The sequence below is a fragment of the Bombus huntii genome, chromosome 8 (assembly GCF_024542735.1).
Source record: "Bombus huntii isolate Logan2020A chromosome 8, iyBomHunt1.1, whole genome shotgun sequence".
NCBI lineage: Eukaryota > Metazoa > Arthropoda > Insecta > Hymenoptera > Apidae > Bombus > Bombus huntii.
Window position 1 is genome coordinate 15,554,461 of NC_066245.1, and position 21,019 is coordinate 15,575,479.

At 36.1% G+C, this 21,019-nt stretch overlaps 2 protein-coding genes across 3 annotated transcripts; both read right to left on the bottom strand.

Annotated features, from left to right (window-relative positions):
* Positions 1-10,776: 10,776 nt before the first annotated feature.
* Positions 10,777-12,145, bottom strand: LOC126868455 (uncharacterized). Its single transcript, XM_050623909.1, has 3 exons — positions 11,475-12,145; positions 11,099-11,198; positions 10,777-11,028 (listed from the first exon to the last, which is right to left on the bottom strand). The coding sequence occupies exons 1-3, from the start codon at positions 11,912-11,914 to the stop codon at positions 10,915-10,917; spliced, it is 654 nt and encodes a 217-aa protein (XP_050479866.1). The 5' UTR covers positions 11,915-12,145; the 3' UTR covers positions 10,777-10,914.
* Positions 12,146-15,062: 2,917 nt separating this feature from the next.
* On the bottom strand, positions 15,063-20,624 carry LOC126868708 (protein trapped in endoderm-1). Of its 2 annotated transcripts, XM_050624498.1 has the most exons (5): positions 19,279-20,624; positions 18,808-19,035; positions 18,526-18,731; positions 17,516-17,762; positions 15,063-16,762 (listed from the first exon to the last, which is right to left on the bottom strand). In XM_050624498.1, the coding sequence occupies exons 3-5, from the start codon at positions 18,656-18,658 to the stop codon at positions 16,114-16,116; spliced, it is 1,029 nt and encodes a 342-aa protein (XP_050480455.1). In that variant the 5' UTR covers positions 18,659-18,731; positions 18,808-19,035; positions 19,279-20,624; the 3' UTR covers positions 15,063-16,113. The 2 variants fall into 2 exon arrangements, with proteins under 2 accessions (XP_050480455.1, XP_050480456.1); XM_050624499.1 differs by having other exon boundaries at positions 18,808-20,624.
* Positions 20,625-21,019: the final 395 nt, after the last annotated feature.

A 21,019-nucleotide genomic window follows, 5' to 3' on the forward strand; every position in this document is an offset into this window, starting at 1 on the left:
GTCTTAAGACCAATACTATACACACTATACACGGCTAACATACCAACAACTACCAATAGCAAAATACTGACATTCGCGGACGACACAGCGGTACTAGTCAGACACACTAACCCTATAACAGCAGTCACATTACTACAAGAACATATCACAAAAATAGAAAGTGGCTACAAGTTAAAGAAATTGAAGCAATCCCCAGTAAATGCAACCATATTACATTCACACTGCGAAAACAGATACCACCAAACATCTTTCTTAACGATACGCACATAATACAAACAAGGCAAGTCAAATACCTAGGATTCCACGTAGATACACAACTCACATGGAAACAGCATATCAAATCAATAACAGACAAAATACAGACAGCAAGGAGACAAATGCATTGGCTAACAAATCGAAAATCCAAACTAAGTATAGAAAATAAATTAAAAATATACAAAACGATCATAAAACCAATCTGGACGTACGGAATACCACTATGGGGGACAGCAACAATGAGCCATATAAGCAAAATAGAGACAATGCAAGTTAAAATTCTTAGAACAATAGTAAACGCCCCATGGTACGTTAGAAACGAGGACATTCGGAAAGACCTGGGAATACCAACGGTCTAGGAGGAGATTAGTAGATGTGCAAGAAGGTACAGAGAAAGAATAGCAACGCACCCAAACCGGCTGGCAGCGGAAACGATCAACACTTCAAGCATAGAAAGAAGACTAAAAAGGAAACACCCGACAGATCTCATAAAGGATATAACCTAACAAACATGAAGATGGTACCCCGTTGGGGGTAGCCACTCACATGATAATCAAACAGCCAAAAAATTCTACAAAATGTCCAAATCGGACAAATTGTGAATGTAAACAACTAAATAAAAAAAAATGCTTTCTCTATGTCCATAAAGAGGGCTGCACAGTATTCTTTGTTTTCTAATTTTATTATTATTATCTAAGTATTATTTCGTTAATGAGCCTGTGCATTTGCTCTAAAGTGGAGTGTTTGATCTGAATCCAAATTGGTGATCTGGTATTAATTTTTCCTTCTCTATTACTGGTTTTATGCGGTCTTATATTATTTTCTCTAGTATTTTGGAAAACACAGGAAGTAGTGATATTGGTCTGTAAGATGCAGTTTGGTGTCGGTCTTTGCCTGGTTTAGGTAACATTATGATCTGTGCCAGTATCCATAGTTTAGGAAAGTATTGGATTCTTAGTATTGCATTGAATATTATTGTCATTAGTCTTATCGCTTTTGGCGGAAGGTTTTTCAAGATATTTCTAATTTCTTGTGCTGCTGTTTTAGGTATATCAGTTAGTTAGGTTAGTGTTTGTCAGTTGAGATACTAGTGGTTTGCGCATCCTCGTCCGTATGGCATTTGGGGTTGCTGTTGTTGATATTATATAGTGTAAATGTGTTGTAAAGGTGGTTGAAAAATTCTTCAGCTTGCTCTCCGGCACTTCTTTCCCATGTGTTGTCTGCTTTTCTGATTGCTGGGACTAGTTTTGTTGGCTTCTTTATTTTTTTCGTGGCTTTCCATAGGCAGTAGTTAGAGTTCTCGTGTGCAGATAGTAACTCGATGAACTTTGTGAACTCGTTGTTGTTGTGCTCTTTTATTTTGTTTTTTATTTCCATTGCGAGTTTGTTTAGGTGTTTTTTGTTTTCTTTTGTTCTATGTTTTTGCCATTTTGCTTTCGCTTTTCTTTTTTCTCTAATTTTTTCGAGAATGTCTGGTGGAATTATTTTTGTTTTTCTGTTGGTTGGTTCAGGTATAGTGGTTGTCCATGGTGCTTCTTGAATAATTTCTGTAAGTGTTGTTACTGCTTGATCGATGTGTTCAGGTGTTTTCAATGGGATGTTGCAGTTGCTTTTGCTCTCGATTATGTCTTTAAAAGTTTGCCATTTGGTGGTTTTATTGCATAGTGTCTCTGAATTGCTATAAAGTATTGGTTTGTTTCTGTATGTAATTATTATGGGTGTATTATCGCAGCTAAACTCGAGGCTGGGTATTATTTTCAGTTTATTTGCGTTTAATCCCTTTGTAACTGCATAATCGAGTAGGTCAGGTATTTTGCTCAGGTCTGTCGGCCAGTATGTCGGTCTTCCTGTGGTTAATTTATTGAGGTTATTGTTTCTAATGTAGTTTTCCAGGGTTCTACCTCGAGGTATAGTGATTCTTGATCCCCATAGTGTGTGCTTTGAGTTGTAGTCTCCCGCTGTGATATACTTGTCATCTAAGTGTTGAAAGTACTCTTCCCACATTTGTGTTGTCATTTCGTGTCGCGGTGGTACATATACTGCTGACAACTGGAAGTGGTTGCTGCTAGTTTGTACTGTAACGGTGGTTGCTTGGGTATATTCCTTTCTTACCTGCGTAAGTAATGTTTGATATCGTTTCTTATTATCACTGCGGTCCCTTCATGTGCTTTTCCTGAGAGGTGTTTGGTATCATATATAGTGTAGTATGGTATTTTCATATAGCTTTTCGGAGTGAAGTGTGTTTCTGAAACAAGTAACATGTCTATATTGTTGTTATACAGGAATGTTTTAGTTTCTAGGGCCCGTTGTTGTAGGCCGTTTGAGTTCTAGGCTGCTGTTTTCAGCGTGTCCGTTTTTATTTTTTGCTTAGCATGTTTGTAAGAAGTTGTAACATGACTGTGATTTGTGGCGTTTGCTGTCTGAGAACTGCGTTTTGTTCACTTATCATTTTTATTAGCGTTTCGGTATTTTTGATGGATTGTTTGTGCAGTTCCTTAGTTTCTGTAGTGTCGTTGCTGTTATCGCGTAATAAATGACGAGGTAATATATATAAAAAAAGGCGAACGAACAATAGCCCGTTCGTATACTTTATTCACAAGGCGAAGTTACACTTCAATGGCAAAGTACAGACTGACTTACTGACTAAAAAACTAAGATCTTTACCTCCTCACTATGATTCACATATCTCACGAGTGGGAATTCAGTTACTGTCTATTCTCACCGCTATCGCATGACTAGGTGTTATATGCATATCCTGAGGTCGGCGGATTTCTGGCGATGTTACACTCCCCCCTTCGTAGAGTGAACTTAGTCCTCTAAGTTCTTGCGTTTCTTCAGAATCGATGGATGAAATTTGGCCTTGGGCGGTGTTGATAATTCAAAATTTACTCTTGATTCTCTTTCTGTTCCAGGTTGTGCAGGTAATTTCGGTGTGTAAATGTTTATAGGGGCGGAAGGTGTTGCAATACTAACGTTAGGTGTGTTACTAACAGTGTTTTTCTTAATTTTGCAGCAAAATATGTGAATACATAGCTTTGGCACTCTTATCTTATTAATCAGATACAAGCATATGAGTCCAATGGATATATATCCTATTATTTGCAACGTAGTGAGACCCCAAGTTTTAATGTGTGTCATTCTGTGCGAAAAAATTAATTGATTGGCTCTATCTTCTATTTGATTCAAGGTATCAGTATAACCGTTTAGGTTGCTCATTATTTTAGGAGTCTTTTCTAAGGTATCAAGCATTGAGGATAAATCTATGTCATTAGTTATATTTATAATTTTGATCTTAATATCGTAAGAAATGCTCTTGGGATTGCCACTGATTCTCATATGAGAATCCATATTCTCTATTGTCTCCATACAATATATCTACAGTTATTCTAGTTTTCAACAGAGAGGGCTGCTTCAGTTTGACAATTTGATGTCTTTTTTTAGAGAATATATTGAGTTCTATTGGTTTTTCTGGTATAGCTATGTAGCGATTTTCGTTTTTGAGTGGTATAAAAGTTATTTCTACGATCTTATAGACTGTGAATTTACAAAATCTCATGGTATTGTCTACACTAATTATTTCGGATGCGCATTCGTGTTTTGAACATCTATCATGTATGGGTTGAATTTGTTTGCAAATATACAATTCGTGTTTGATTCGACTTTGCTTGTCCAGATACATCTGGTCTATATCCATATAAGTTAATCCTGAGGTGAAAAATATCGGACGTTCGACTAATGCGAGAAATGCTCCGTTCTTTTGAGTCGATATGGAGTACACCTGTTCTATTTCCCATTCTGAGTCAATTATCGTTGGAATTGAAATTTTAAAGAAGATCTTTTCGCTTTGGACAAACAGTGTGAGTGTAGAGACGTCTAAAATGTTTTGGAAATTATTTTCTTCTGGTGAAAATCCTTCATTTATGATGTGATTTCCTAAAGCCTTAGCGTATTGTTCTAAGAAAGTGTGATGATTTATAATCTAGGGGCTAATAATTCCTTGTTTTCCTAGTAAAATTAAATTGAATATTTCATCGAGTTGAAAGTGTAGATCTGACAAAGCACTTTCTATAGAAATAGTCTTGACTCTTAGAAGTCCTACCTTGTTTACTTAATTTATTTTATTTTGTATGTTCCCGTTTACTTTTTCTAATTGTTTTAGGCTGTCGGTGTTTAGGATTCCCCTAATTAGAGCGGTTTGGTTAGCTACAATGGTTTCTAATTCGTTTCCTTCGCTAAATAGTTTGTCGATATTCTGATTTATCAATTGTAAATCGTCAGAATCTAAGGTTCCGAAAAGTGTTTTGCTGATTGAACCTATAGTGTTTATTAATCCTCTCTTAACTCTAGAATGAGTTAATAATCTTAAACGTGTTCCTAGCGTTTTGATGTTATTGAACTTGTTGGTTAAGGAAAGTATCTCTGATTTTACTTGACATGGGGTGGTACAATGTTTTTGGGTCTCTGTTATGTGTTTTCCTAACATATCGATGTGGTTAAATATATCGCTTACATCTATTCCTATATATACGTTAACTTTTTCATTATACAAATAGCCTCTAGATATTTTCTCGTGGAAAATCGCGTTATTTTCGATCGGTATTAATTCTAATCCGAGCACGAGGGTTGTGCATGAGATGAGCGTCCTGAAAAGTATGGTTTAATTCTGTTACGTCGCGTAACACTCTACCTAGCCGAGGCCACACACCGCAGGCAATATGGCAACCAGATGTCTTCGAATACTCCCAGCGTATCCTCCATAGTTTCAAGGACCTTCCATAAATTTCATAGATTTCCTAGAAAAGGTCCTTCAAACGAAACAAACATCTGGTTCGGAGGAATTTCTAAAGACTATTGTCTACCACGGCGAAAAAGGGAAAGTTAGTTTTTGTCACGTACGCTGCAACTTTCCTCCCACTAACCACTTTCTCTCGAGGGCGGTTAAGACCCTTCGTCGAACCAATTAAAAACGAAGCCTATTCCCTCACTCTCCTAAATAACATCGTCACGAACAAATCCGATGGTCCCGTGCGCTAGACACACCCATCCTTAGCTTTCCTCCGTCACAGCATCGTCTCAAGACAGTACTGTTTTTGCATCCTTCGAACGGTCAACATCCTTCGATCGGGTATACACACCCGCAGATCACTCAGTCACTCATCTCGTACATACGCACCAGTGTAACTATCCTCGTTATAAGTTGTGGAATAAACGGTGAAATATAACTTACTACTGTGTCATATTCATATCAACCACCTCTGTTATCCTAACCGAAACAGGGGAACGACTACTTCGCGGCGTCGATTCACCGAATCGTAGCGAGAATTTACGCCTCTCGCTGACGCGTTTTCCTCGCGACCGCGTCTCTCCGCGAACGGTCGTAACAAATTCTGTTACCATGTATCTTCCTAATTTAGTTATTGATTAAAATTTCGTAATAAGAAGTCATAGCTTTTTCGATGTGGTAAGGACCTAACCATTCATCGTCCAATTTATCTGTTTTGTGATCATTATACACAAGAATCGCGTCTCCTTCTTCAAATACCGTTTGTGTTTTAATGATTTTTCATTGTTGATCTCGCATATAGCGTTTTCTACTTTGTTCAAATGTTTGTCTAGCTAGTGTTCCGTATTTATCCAATTGTTTTTTCCATAGTGTAAACATTTCTTCATACGTGTAGTTGGAGGTTCTGGATATTGAGGATGGGAAGTTAGCTTTTCGTCCAAAGGTTAGTTCAAAAGGTGAAAAACCGGTTGCATCGTGTATTGCTGTGTTGTATCTTAAGCATGTGAAGTTTAATACTTCGTCCCATTCTTTGTCTTAGTCGTTTAGACTTGTTCGTATCATGTCTTTTACCGTTGCGTGTGTTCTTTCTAGGGATCCATTAGATCGTGGCTGAAAGCTGGTCGTTTTTATATGTTTTATTTTAAATGCTTCTTCGAATTTCGTCATGAGTTCGCTAATAAAGTTCTGTCCTTGGTCTGTTAGTATAGTTTTAGGTACTGAGAAGATGTAAATGTAATGATTCAATAAGGCATGTATTATGGATTCGGTTCTTTGTGTCTTGAGAGGTATTAATATCAGGAATTGGGTCAAATCATCATGAGTAGAGAGTATATATTGGTTTCCTCGTTTAGTTTTCGGCATGGTACCTATTATATCCATTGCTATTTTTTCGTTTGGTTTAGTGGGGGTATTACGGGAATTTCCTTCGCGCGGATTCTGACAAGTTTCTGTTTTTGACATGCTACGCAATTTTTTATAAATTCCTCTACTTTTGAGAACAAATGTGGGATTTTAAATCGTTCTTTGATTTTTGCGTAAGTTTTCTGTATACCTAAGTGTCCTGAAACATCGTTATGATTTTCTTTTATAATCGCGTCAACTTGTTCGTCTGTTAGAATTTGAATCGGGTCGTATGCAAAGGTTATTTCTTCTATTTTGTCGTTAACATACATCAAAAATATTTTTATTCGTGTCTTTTCGATTTCATCGAAGTTTTTGTCTCCTATGCCTAACTTTTCATGTTTTGTAGCTCATTCTACGATCTTCTTTAACCATTTCTTTTTGTCGTAGGGTCCTAAAGTTTCTTTTGTTATTTGGAAGAAGGATTTTTCGTTGGGGACTATCTTTAGTAGTTTAGGAAGTCTGTCGGTGTCTTGTTCCCATCTGTTATACTCGTCAAGGAGATTGTCTTCAGTCGTCAAATTATTGATAGTTTGTCTCGAGAGTGCGTCAGCAGCCGTATTATCCTTTCCCTTGTGGTATTGTATTTCGTAATCGTATTCTTCTAGCTTTAATCTCCATCTAATCAGTCGTGATGAGGGATCTTTGCAGTTTTTAAGCCAAGTTAAAGCTTGGTGGTCGGTTCTTATGAGGAAATGTCTCCCTAGCAAATATTGTCTTAAACGTTTTACTGCCCATACGATTGCAAGGAGTTCTTTTTCAGTGGTTGAATAATTTCTTTCGGGAGGATTTAGTGTTCTGGAGATGTAACAACAAGGGTAGTCGCTTTGTGAAAGAACAGCGCCTATTCCTTCGTTAAAAGCGTCGGTTGCTAATGTAAATGTTTCGTTAAAGTTGGGGTATGTCAATACTGGGGCTTTGCATAATGCATCTTTGAGAGTTTGAAAGCTATCTTGTTGTTTGTCTGTTCAATGAAAGGGTATGTCTTTCTTTGTCAGGTCGGTCAGAGGTTTGACTATCTTTGAAAAGTTACGTATGAATTTTCTATAATATCCTGCTAGTCCTAAAAATGATTTTACGTTGGTTGGGTTTTTGGGAATTTTGAATTCTTTGACTGCTTCTATCTTTTTCGGATTTGGTTTTATTCCCTCGTGTGTGATAATGTGTCCAAGGTATTCTAATTCTGGTTTTAAGAATTCACATTTGTCTGGTTGAATCTTTAGTCCTAATTCTCTTAATCTCTGTAATACAATGGCAAGGTTGTCGTTATGTTGTTGAATCGTACTTCCGAATATTATTATGTCGTCTAGATAAACGAAGCAATATTTATTTAATAAACCGCGAAGTGCTGTGTCCATCATGCGTTGAAATGTAGCTGGGGCGTTTTTTAATCCAAATGGCATTCGATTGTATTGAAAGTGTCCCTGAGGCGTACTAAAAGCTGTATATTTCTTTGACGTTACGTCCATTGGTATTTGATGAAAGCCAGAAGAGAGGTCTAGTGCGGAAAAGAATTTCGCGTTTCCTAATTGTGAGAGTATATGTTTGGCAAAGGGTACGCGTCTTGATCAATTAATTCGTTTAATTTACAGAAATCTTTCACTATGTGCCATTTTTGTTTTCCGGAGGCGTCCGATTTCTTGGGGACTATCCATACTGGACTATTGTATGGTGAGTCTGATTCTTCGATTATGTTTTTGTTTAACATTTCTTTGATTTATTTTTCGATTTCTAATTTGTGTGCTTCGGGTGGTCTGTAAGATTTTGTATTTATGATTTTGTTTTCTTTCAATGTGATGATGTGTTTTGTTAAATCGGTGCATGGTAAAGTGCCTGTGTCTAAGTTGAATACGTCAGTGTAGTGTAAGAGGATTTTTTCGATAGGAATGCGGAAGTTGTTTTCAATATGGCTTGTTCTAATTATGTTTTTGAATTTTTGAATTTGTTCGAGATCAACTTCATTAGAAAGATCGTTAGAAATTGGTATTGGTTGCTCACCAGTATTGCAGAAGCATACTCGCGTTGGTCTCTTGTCCAGATAAATTGTTTCGACTTTGGTTCGTCCTGGAGAAATTACCTGTGGTGGCTGAAATAAGAATACATGATCGTTGAATTGGATTTGGTCGTTTGTAATTTTGTATCGATAGTTTTCCAGCATTGATAACTCTATGATTCCGTTTTCAATTAGTGGGAAATCGTCAGGTACTATGTAGAATTTGTTTCTTTTGTCACAGATTCTAAGGTAAATGTATTCGTCTGTCTCGTATTTGTCATTGTCCATAAAGAATGTTTTCTTGTCGTCTGTTAACGGAGTGGAAATGATTTCTGAGCGTTTGACTATGTTTATTCCAGCACCCATGTCTATTAAATATCGCTTTAGTCCAAGTTCTGATCCGATGGTAATTGTGACGAGTCTTCCAGTGATGGCGTTAATTCGTATTGTTGGTTCTCTTCTACTTCTTCCTCGGGATTCATATCCTCTTCGTCCGTCGTTATATGGTAATTTCTCGGTAACTGTTATTAAATATAGGTCTGGGGTTGATATTTAATGGATTCACTCAGATCGAATTTTACTTTCTATATTTCACCACCTCGTACAAAACGTCTGAACACACCGGATGTATTTAGATAATTAACACGTGGTCGACTCCTAAGACAAAAGAGCATCGTTAGGAGTCGTACCAACTTAGCTTGTAGGATCGTACCAACTTAACGTTTCTCAATAGTAACATAATCATGTTTGTAGAAAATAAAAGAAGAAAACTCCATTGCTGCAGTAAATTGGCCATCTGAATCTTTGTACGTCACATAACTTCTTCATATATGTGTCGGAGATGAAAGGAAAGCCGAAGCCTATCCTTGGAAATCTTGGGAACATCCTCTAGTACCTTAGCCTAGATTTTATTATAGTTGTAATTGCTTAAGATTTGTAATAAGCGAGATTGGGTTCGAGGTGACAATCGGTCGCTGAACGTAGCCACGGTCACGGGATGGATGTTTTATCTAACGGAGGTCTGGAGTGGTTGTATGTGTTTTCCGAGAAATGTGGTTGTGGCGGCATGCGGCCTCGAGAGCGGGCCTAGCCACGTGTGATGTTGCCTCGGAGGTGCCGATGCAATGGGACATACATTGTATTAGTAATCAAAACTCCAGGCAGAAACTGCCTAGCAACGGCGTTTGGAACTTTCTCGATGCTTCCAACGAGTGTGCCTAGCAACGGCGTTTGGAACCTTCTCGATGCTTCCAAACGGGTATAGAAAACAAAATGCAATCGTACAGGAAGAAAAATCTCCACGAGGCTGGCATTCTTGCGATTGCCTTGGAGAGTGATACATCGAGCATTTTCGACGATCGCATTTGCGTCTAAGTTAGTTTCGCTTAGTAAGGAGTTATCCCGGTGACCGTGGATTCGTTTGAACTCAAACATTGCTAATAGTATTATTTAATTTAATTATTCGTAGATCGTATTATTCATTAGGCTTAGTGTTTGTTAGACTTATTGTTAGTTGTACTTATTATTTGTTAAGCTTAGTGATAGACCTGTATATACGTGTAAATAAAATCTCGGCTTTGTGAAACGATGGCTAGTCCACATGAAGAGTCGTCGCGCGCCCAAAATTCGAATCGTGATCCGACATATGTATATTTGTAGTATCGGGGAGAAGGGCCTAAGAAACGTCGAGCTAACTACAGACAATGTCGCGAGAGCCGAGGCGCTGTCGGCTCCATCAATGCGTTATCGGGTCCTTCAAATAAATAGCTTCGCCGAAAAGACCTACGTGACCCTGGCTACGAGCGTCTGCGGAACACGTGTGCCGTGGGCCTAGCAAAAGACGCAAGAATGCTGCAACGGCCAGAGAGTCAGTCGAGAAGCAGAGTGCGAATTGAGCGGACACAGAGTGTGCATCGACGTGCGACGATATCGTAGTCGGTCCTCTTGTTATTGAATATCACTTCTTAAAATACATTAAACTTTGAACCTACCAGCGTTACTTGTCCTTACTCTAAGAATCCATCAGTTACTACATATTGTTTACATGAAAGACAAATTTTCATGAAGATTCTCATAGATACAATTTGCGATTACTTCCATGGATATCTTTCGTAATATATTTTCCTCCATAGAGCTTAAAGTGAAGATGGATCTCCGACCATAATACGCAGTGCGTTAAAGTACGATAAAGATGTGTATAGATACTAGAAGAGATAAGAAAATAATTAGTACCTAATCATGAATGCAATAATGCAACAAACATACTACCTTCGCGTAATGAGACAGCGAAAGTTGCGGTACAACACCGCTGATCCCGATAGTTTCAAGTTTTTGAGATCTCAAAATAATGCGGAATACTTTCCTTTGCACGCTGATATCTCTCTTATACCAAGCCGTGTCGTAAACGCTTGTAGCAACTCTCGCACTCTACGATAAAATGAAATTCATCGTTTCACGCTGTTAATTGAAATATGCACTATGATTATTTCATTACCATACGCATCATTCCATCGGCTGGCCAAGCGTACATGAAAAGTTCCACGCTGGCACTGAACACTACGATAGCGTATAGAGTTTTCAAAATTAACGGTTGGTTCTATATAAAATTTCAAAACCATCATTTATATATTCAACTATCGTACTTAAAGTAAGAAACGTTTACTTACTGCGATTAAGTTTAAGCTACCAAAAATCACGGCGATAGTAGTTGTTGCGATTGTCGCCAGAACTAGATACTTGATAGATAAGCGGATTTCTTTCGTATACCTAAATATGTATATCGAAGTTATGCAAATTACGTATTATTACACACAATATTTTTAATTAACACGGAAACTGTGCTACTGACAAAAAGTAAATACTGGTCAAATAACTTGGTCTTAATAATTACAAAGTACATGAAAATCAAGTAACTCGAATTGAAGATCAAGTTCCTTGCTCAAATTCGAGTAACTTGACTAATCTAAACGGGGCTTTATAGATATAGTTGAATGATTATTCTAACGCGTAACAGACGCATCGTATAGTATTATATTTGACAGTCATTTCAACATAAAATAGTTTGTAATATTATACCTTAAAAGTTCAATATGTTTCTGTATGCAGACATTGAGCTCACTGTTATTCTTCGCGTTGCGTAATTGGATTCCTAAAAGCTCGAACCTGGCAGTTGCGTATCGTAAAAGAAGAGCAACTTGAGTATCGATGCCCATACCTGACGATGCTTGGAAACCAACCAACGATTGATGAAAGAAAATTACACTATTATATGGTTGGTGCTTCACTGAAAACGGATATATCGCATGCGTGGGAAACGTTTGAGACGAGTATAATGGGCTACATATGACGAAAGCCGTGGTTATGAAAGACCATAGTATGTAAATGCAATGGAAATATTTATATTTATCCACGTATCGCTCCAGCACCATTCTTTCCGTTTTTGTGGCGTGCTTGCAGAAATTTTCCATATCGAAGTACAACATCTGAAATTATTTTACCGACAACGCTTAATTAAAATATTTTAATCGATCCTCTATTTATTATTATTATATATCATTACATTATTATTAGGAATTATGATTACATGATTACATTTCTCTTGCTTTGATTTGAAAGTTGGAAACCAATAATTGCTACGAATAGATAATAAAATAGAGTGATACGGCGATACGCGAGTAAAATAAAATTCAAAGAATATAAATACACAGGAATGTCATACTCAAGCAGCTACGGAAAATAAACAATTTTATTTGTGCCTTATCCGAAAAAGAATAATCGACTTACTTGAAAACGTCTCTGCTGCAAACGGCATATTATCATTTTGATTACCACTTGAGCAACAGCCGAGGCAAGACTCACTGTTTTTCCAAGAATAATAGGACTTTTGTAGTACTCGTAAATCGCGGCCAACAATGGTAAGAATAACGCCACAGAACTAGCAAACGCCGTGCACCATAATGTATTAAATAACAGAAGTCGATTTTTAGTTGTCAAAGGAGAAGGCGGCCAGGAACACGTCAAAGCGACGCTGAGTTTCGTGAAGAAAATCGCTCTCTCTAACTGTGCAACTCGTTTTCCCATCTTGTTTTTACGTCGACTACGTGTATATTAAAAAGACGTTAGTACGGTACACTAGGTGTTCTATTCTAGCTTTACCGTCTAAGTAAGTCTATTCTATTATTTTTCACGCGAAGACCAGTAATTCACGAAGAGTAAGAATGTAATGCGAACGGTACTTTGCAATCAAAGTACATACACACATACACAAATAGGGTACTTGTACCATAAAAGCTTGCTGTATTTTTTAACACGTTGCAAAATATAAAGTATTGTCGGTTGATGATGTTCAATGTTACTATCGGTTTAGAATGGTACCGTACTTTTCTTCGTATTCCATCAAACGGGACATTAATAATGCACGATAAATAACACGCAGCTTGTATACCATGTAATCAAGATTCGTCGATGGGTGTAATTATTTTACTGCTTCGTAAAAATACAACGTGTACTTCGAATATGTAGAATCAACGAAATAATAACTGTTTCTTAGACGATGCCTATTTCCATTTATCAAAGAGAAGCTACAGACAGGTATGCATGGAAAGTGTTCTGCAGTGTACTGCAAACTATATGAGTTAAGTGATAGATATGTAACGATAGCTAGCAGTAATGAAAGAGTTTAATGTCTTGTAGACTTACATCTTGATAGGAGTTTGCTTGGATATAAATTGTAAAAAGATCCCGAAAAGTCTATGATTATTATAGATTCAAATAACACTGATAAACAAATTTGAATTTTTTTCCGATTTTGTAACCTTTGATACACGATGCTTCTAAATATTTGTGAGTTGGATACAGATTTCTTCAAATTGCAAATTTTCAAGTTTGAAAATGTTTTGTGCTTTTACTGTAGCTCCTATTCGATTGCTATTGAAACGAAAAAATTTTGTCGACTTCTCCGAATAAAATGGTATACGTTAGAAAAATTTGTGTTCCAAATGATATTAGAAAGTGCAATCATGTTTTGTTTCTAATATTAAAGCCAAATAGTTTGGCAAAATATGCGGCGACGGAGACAGTGATACTCAATGCTGACGACTAACAATCGCATACGTATAATATAAAGCGGTTCCGTCGTGCCGAGCGGAAGACAAAGCATATAGTATCACTAACTGAAAAGTGAAAATCGTTTTATTGCAACGTATTCTACTCATCACGAAGAACGAAAGTATTAAACCAACCATAGGTCATAAATGACCTCGTTTTCCGGAAGAAAATGTTACAGTTTTAATAATTTTCAAACTGGCTTTATTACAATGTATTTACATTTATATTCACATTTAATAAGAAAGTAGCATGCTATTTACAAAGCAATGAAATCAAGAGCATCAGAATATGGGAATAATGGGAGATCTCTGCGTTCGCAAGATATTCCGTGACAATGCGATTTTCAGCGGCTAAATTAACAACTAAGTGATCAGGAATTAGTATTGTATACAAATAACTATGCATTCGACGAAGATTTTGCCATTGAGTGCTACATAAGTTGCAATGGATTCTGCACTTTTTATAACGTATTATTATTATTAACGTGTATTATTTACGGATGAAAGTTTACGGACGAAATGCCTGGATTTGATCTTAAAGAAATTTACATGCAATGTTTGATGGATTTAACCACGAACGATTCGCCATAAACGTATGGGCAGGAATTATTGGATATTATATTATTGGCTGTATCTTTTTACTTACATCAATTACAAGTGCAATATATTTGTGACTTTTACGCTCATACCTTTTAACTGAATTATGCGAAATTATACCACGCCAGAGTTGTCATTTCATCCATTGTATGCACTCTGGTATACGCCTTCATCTCGCTATAGCCAATCGGTACGACAATCGTTAAACAAAATGTTTGGATAAAACGCAAACCTGTTCCTCACATGGCGGATCTAGGGCAATAATATCTACATGCAAATAAATCTACGTTCTGACTGCAGAATGTAAACATATTGTGAATAAAGCCATTTAAAAATTATTAAAACTTTAACATTCTTTTCCCTGATAAATAGAATATACTACGATAAAAAAAAATGCTGACCTTGAAAATCATGCTCAAAGTCAATTTTGCACGAACTTTTTTTATCAATTTCTATCAATCCAGAGGCGTAAAATTACGCTACGATGGTTTTTATATTTCATTTCTACACAACCTGTATAAGAATCAGTTATTGAGTTTTGAACTGAGAGCGTGATATTAAAGGTTGCTTATAATTGAGAATTTATTTACAAATTTATATCTTAGGTGGGTAAATTCTCGTACGTGAAAAGCGTATGGGTAAAATGTGGTTAAAGTAGGTCTCCATACGCAGCAACCTCCACACGGTGAGACCCGTGCAATCGATATTATTTGATATTTAATTACTATTTTCATTACAGGTGATGCAATTTTAAATTATATAGCAAATGATACAATTTGATTGGTTGCGAGCGCGATTACGTTTTTATTCAACTTTAATTCTAATCACCAGAAATGGAATTGAACATCGAAGGTTCTGTACTCTGTCGATGGTTGAATCTCATTCTGCGCTCAATCGGTAATGTTGGAAATGACACAAAATAGTAGAGTAGGATAAAAAGATTTATTAGGTAATACACCTATGCTATATCTAGGTTTCCGTGTAGACATTATCTAAAAATAATAAATCATTGTCGATAGATAAAATGAGATAAACTGGAATTATACAAAGTTTTACTATTAAACTTTAAAATCGAACAAGAAGTAGAGAAAGTATTATAATATTGTGATTTCTATATTACTTAATATGTATATATAAAATTTATTGGTTTTTGCTTTATTTCATAGATCAGACTTTACAGAAATTATTATAACTAGAAAATACGACACATAACGTATTTCATTCTAAATAGTATTATTTATCATAACTTATTTCCTATAATATATTTACATAGAATATTAGTGTGAGATTTTATGCTTTGTACATGTGCTTCTCAGTATCGCGTACACAGAAATCTTGTAAATGAAAAAATTATAATTTAACGTTACTACGCTAATTAGTTTCGCAACAATTAATCTAGCAAGTATAATACTTGTATTATGTTTTTCAATCTTTATGTTACTTTTGTTATTAACATAAGCATAAAGAAGCAATATTAATATTAATGTACAGATACAATTGTTTGCAATATGAAGTTAAGTTACAAAAATCATTATTTAAATTTATCCTAATAAATGCCCAACGAACTAAAACTAAGCTGAATTATTTGTAATAATCACGTACACTTATTGCTCCTCGCAAGGATTTGTTTATCCGCATTCCTCAAAAGATCATAAATTAATCGAGAGAAGTTTCGCTATAGATAATTGAAACATAAACTTCTTTTTTAATAAAATATACAACTTTGGTCAAAGTACTTATTCTACTACTATTACTATCTACTCTAAAATTTTTAAACATCTTTCACTTGTTTCGCTTCTACCATTAACCAGTTTAGATAATTTAGATGTCACGAAAATACCTTCAGAATATTTTTATTACTCAAATTTCGAATAATTTTCGATATACCTATGTCGTGATATTTATTAGTACCCAAGTAGATAAAAAATGGTCTTTCAAACAACAATAAACCGTCGATTGGAATATAAAGTTATTGAATTTTAAGTGGCTTGAGGTGACGATACTTTACTCGAATGAGAATGCGTCGGTTTCGGTCCAGTGGTCGGTAGTTTGCTAGAAACTGGACACAAAAGTTGCTTATAGGCTTCTCTGTACAGCTTGTTAGTGCCAGCATAGATGAAAGGATTAATTACAGAGGAGGCCCACGCAAGTACAGAACCTATCACATGGAAAACCGGGACTTTTATTTTGTCATCGATCACGTTGACCAGCATCAGTGGCATGAAACACAGAAGGAAACACAAAAATATGGTCAACATCAATCTGGTCACTCTGGAATCCTCTCTTCGTTGAAATCCTCCAGTTTTCCTCCTGGAGGCTCCGGTATGAGCCTCCAGATTCTTTCTGCTCTTTCTTACACGCCAATAAATGCAAAGATAAGATACGCTTATTACCACGCAAGGCACGACAAATCCTAGAACGAACAAGAATTTCTTTGGACTCGCACCATTCTTCTTTAGAATCGTACAGGAGAATGTAGATGGTTCTAAGCCGAGTGTCCCCCAAAAACCGAGTAATGGTGGCAAAAGTAGGCAGAAACTCAGCGTCCAAATGGCGATCAGCATTAGAATAATCCGTTGCGTGGTGTATAATTGAGCGTATATCTCTGATCTCGAGATCAGTATATACCTGAAATTTATCGATTAATCGGTTTTACATTTAGAGTTCCTTTCCCAATAATTTATTATTTATTTATTTGAGCTATTGCAATTGTTACTAGAAGCGGATTTATTCTAACACTTTGGCAATATGCTAAAGTCCCTTATATTTATAGAAAAAAGAATATCGATGTTAATGCAGTTAGTATGCAGTTAGTAATGCAGTTAGATGTAAGCGAAAATTTTGATTTTCATTTCATTTTTCATCTCAATTCTTAAGAGTATCGTTCCTTTAGTTTCATAATTACTTACGAATTTAGAACTTTATTCTCTACTACGATACGTTTCCATGGTTTAGAAGAAATATGATGAATTTTATATTATAGTAGATGCGAAACATTATTTTGAAAAAAATATCAGCAGACAGACCTGTGTCTTTAAAACATTTCTTCAACGAATAGTTGTAATTTTTTAATAAAGGTATCGATGCAAATTCAATGAGGCCGATAATTTAATACAATATCAGGAGCAGCTGTTGGTATTGGATTTATCATGCGTACATTTGATCCTATTCAGATGAGCAATAAACGATTAAGTTCCACAGAAGTATGCTGACTTTGTAAAATCAATAGTATAATTCGTCAGCATATCTCAAAATAAACTGAACCAAGCACTTCGTCGAGACCAGGTGTCTCGTTATACGCCAAAGTATTAGAAATAATAGACTAATTCTTAATATGCTCTAAGTCTATAACGAATATGATTAAAGCTATTTTATACAAACCGATTGATCGTAATCGCCACCATACTAAGCAGAGACACTGCTACATTCCCATAAAAGAAGAGCGGAAATATTTTGCATAGGGTTTCACCCAGTACCCACGCCTCCTTCAAATATCTGCTCGCAGTTAATGGTAAATTTACGGCAGAGAAAATCAAGTCTGAAATACTAAGACTTATCACAAATGCGGTCGTAGCATGCCGTCTCAACCTTGTATATCTTAACAGTGCTATCACCGTTACCAAATTACCTAAAATGTAAGAAAATGTTAAGAAATGTAAAAAGGGTAAAGTGGAAGCTATAAGGATTCATTTTTAAGAATTTCATTCAGAGATAAATGATTAATTATTCGAATTTTAGTTCGACGCTCTGTCATTCTCAAACATGTGAATAGTATTGCGTTTAAAAAGATATACAGAGAAATTTAACAACGAATTTCTGAAAGTATTTCTTCAAAATAATTCTCCTGATTGCAACTGAAACATTGCCACCATAAAGAGAGTGCAAGAGAAGCAAGTGAACAATTGAAAAAGGAGATATTAATCGGTCTAATTCTTGACACTCTCTGGCATAAATTAGGGGCGTTAATAAGTCATAAACCGAGAAATGCCACCCATGGGTCAACGAGAACTTAACCATAGAATTTAAACGTCCAATTAAGGGTTTATCCATTATGAACTTACATCTGTAGGCTATTTTCTTCGTATACTATAACAAATATTTCTGGAACTTCTTCCGACAATAGAATCTTTAAAATAAATTTTTCAAACTTTTACGAACGTTATGATCAAATTTAATCTTTGCTCCAAATCGTATTTCATAAACTTACGAATGACTTAATTTTCTGTATCTTCCATATTTGATTAATTAATTTTGTAATTTCGTTGCAGCTTTTCTATTTATAGTTTGTGACAAAGAGTAATGTATACGCAATTACGATAAGGTAATTTTTAAAGAACCTCATTCATGATCACACATATTACAAGCGTAAAGTTGAAGAAACTGGATTTTACCCGCAACTCCGACGATGCTAAAAATTATCGCACAAATCGCAGCTGCCATAGTAACTGATCGTGGAAAATGCTTGAGGCTCTCATCTCCGGATTCGAGATCAAAAATTGTGCCGTTTGTTAGAGAATCGTCCATTTTGTATCGCGTTCATATACTCCTTCGTTGTGACATGTTTTCAATAAGTGAAATGCAAGACGGAATGAACACGCTTTAAAAAAAGGAAATGATGTCATTAAAATTCTAAGTAATTTTTTAGATTTGAGTTAAATATATATCGTACTTACGTGTCGGTATGAATATTAGTCATCGTATCTTCACGTAAAATCACAACGTCTCGATTCTCTTCTCTTTAAAATTCATAATCCAATTATGCACTTCGAAATTTTTGTACGAGATTCCATTTACGTCGTACTCAATATTTTCAGCATCGCTGCATAGAAATACGTAAAACAAATATTTACCAGTCAAGAATTTTCCAATGGTTTCCATTGACTCCATAAAAAGTACCTCCTCTAAAACAGAAGCAACCACGTACTGTGATTAAATTTATTATCCATAATTAATAGAAATTCTCCATTTATTAATCAAGATGAATAACAACAAATTTTTGATCGAATCATTTTCAAGCGAATACTTTTCATAACTGCAAAACTTTCCTTCGTTACAACATCAATCCTTTTCTTATCTTTATACACGAATTAAAAAGATCCATACGGTATCAGAAAACAAATTAGTTTCATTTATTTAAAACATACTAGCGTTACGTTTCCACGGACAAGATCCCTTTATTCAGCAATTCGGAAACGGAAAACGAAATCTGAAAATCCAACGATCCGATTAGCCACAACATCTCTTATTATTCGAACGACACACAAGTGCCACTCTCGATTTGCATATGCATTCGACGATACAGTCGTTGCTCCGACGCCCTCGACAGTGTCTGGAACGATAAAACGCACGAGGGTTCCTTATCCGAGGCAAACCATTCAAATATGATTCTCTTTACGCGTTTCGTCTTCTTTTTGCTCGTTAGTTAGCAGCTTCGTTAACTAGCTCTATTCGTATCGTTCGTCGATTTTCTTGCCATCTCTGTGGCGATGTCAAAAAAACGGGACGAGAGAATCCTTTAGACGTTGACCTCGAGGAAAGAATTTCCTCTTATAGCCCTTTCGTCTCTCAGGCGGGATTTCAACTTGTTGCGACAGCCGCCTTCTACTCCGAACTATCAAAGTCCGATGAACTTCGACCTTGTCTTATTGAAAATAATTGATTTTCGCCGCTTTCTCGGAAATATTGTCGACGCGTTTCCTCTGATACGATACGCTCGTATTCGTCGATAATCACTTTCTTCTTGGTCTTGAGAAACGCTTTCGTAATCTTGAAAAGCAGTCGGTGAACGTATTGAAAATCTCGAATCGTTCTTAATTTTTAATTTGTCCTAATAGTCTTACAAATTCAGAATTAAGTATTTTTAAATGAATTAATATCGTAATAGCGACCTGTCAATTCCTTCGTTCGGCATCATCGCTTTCACGATTCTGGCTTGATTAAGCAAATGCAATCGTGATTGAAAAGATAATCGCTCGAAGATAGCTATTTTAGAATATTTTCAGCCATCTATGTAGTTTTAATTTCTCACTCCTTCCTTCCCTTCTTTTTATATCAAATCACTATCGATAACGCTTCACAAAGGGTCGCATTCAGTTCAAATGCCTGTTGTTCAGTAGCACACTTTACTTCACTACCAAAACAGCTTCGACGTACACGATAACGTGTTATCCTAATTCTACAACCTTCATTTGCTCAACCAATCGTAACTCGACTATTTATATCATCTTGGTTAATTGTTCACAAAAATATCTAAGTAAAAACAACTGTCGTTTAGAATTAACAAAAAAGGAAACTATTTGTCATATATAGTATTGATATTATTTTATGAAATTCTAAAGCACACTTTGTCCATAAAAAGAAACTTGTACAATTATAATTTACTGCAATTTTCCGGCAATTCTTCGAGACAAGAACACTTGTTGAGTCTTGTAGTCTAGCTGGCACAACGAACATTCGTCGACTGACCAACTTGGTCGACGTATTACTCCCCTTTTACACGAGGAATACACGAGGTCTCCTTATCTGCCATTTCTTTCATTTAACTCTCTCGCTTCCTCCGCCGCTGCCTTTTTTCGGCTCTTTCGTATTCCGCTCTCCGAACCCTTGCCTCTTTCACTCGAGTACCACTGCCGCCAAGGAATCATAATTAATTAATCTCTCTTTGGAGATCATTGTTAAGTACAAGCATCGTTCAAGTACAATCGAGCGAAATGATACTACTCCTCGAGCTATGCTGGCCGTCGCGTCGTGTCGTGAGAATTCTCGGATCCTTATTCTGCACCTTTCAAACGATTTCTCTTCCATAGCAACGGAATTCTTCCGATTTGCATATTCCACATTCTATTATTTTTTATTTCGATAGTTAAGCTTCGCATACTTTATTAT

What these genes read in the sequence shown, in the direction of transcription:
- LOC126868708 (XM_050624498.1), bottom strand. Translation starts at nt 18,658, where the DNA reads ATGGACGATTCTCTAACAAACGGCACAATTTTTGATCTCGAATCCGGA. An exon ending in TAGCATCGTCGGAGTTGCGG is followed by an intron (nt 17,763 to 18,525) that starts GTAAAATCCAGT and finishes CTTACATTTTAG; the next exon opens with GTAATTTGGTAACGGTGATA. An exon ending in GTGGCGATTACGATCAATCG is followed by an intron (nt 16,763 to 17,515) that starts GTTTGTATAAAA and finishes GATAAATTTCAG; the next exon opens with GTATATACTGATCTCGAGAT.
- LOC126868455 (XM_050623909.1), bottom strand. Translation starts at nt 11,914, where the DNA reads ATGTTGTACTTCGATATGGAAAATTTCTGCAAGCACGCCACAAAAACG. An exon ending in AACTATTTTATGTTGAAATG is followed by an intron (nt 11,199 to 11,474) that starts ACTGTCAAATAT and finishes ATACATATTTAG; the next exon opens with GTATACGAAAGAAATCCGCT. An exon ending in GTAGCTTAAACTTAATCGCA is followed by an intron (nt 11,029 to 11,098) that starts GTAAGTAAACGT and finishes AATTTTATATAG; the next exon opens with AACCAACCGTTAATTTTGAA.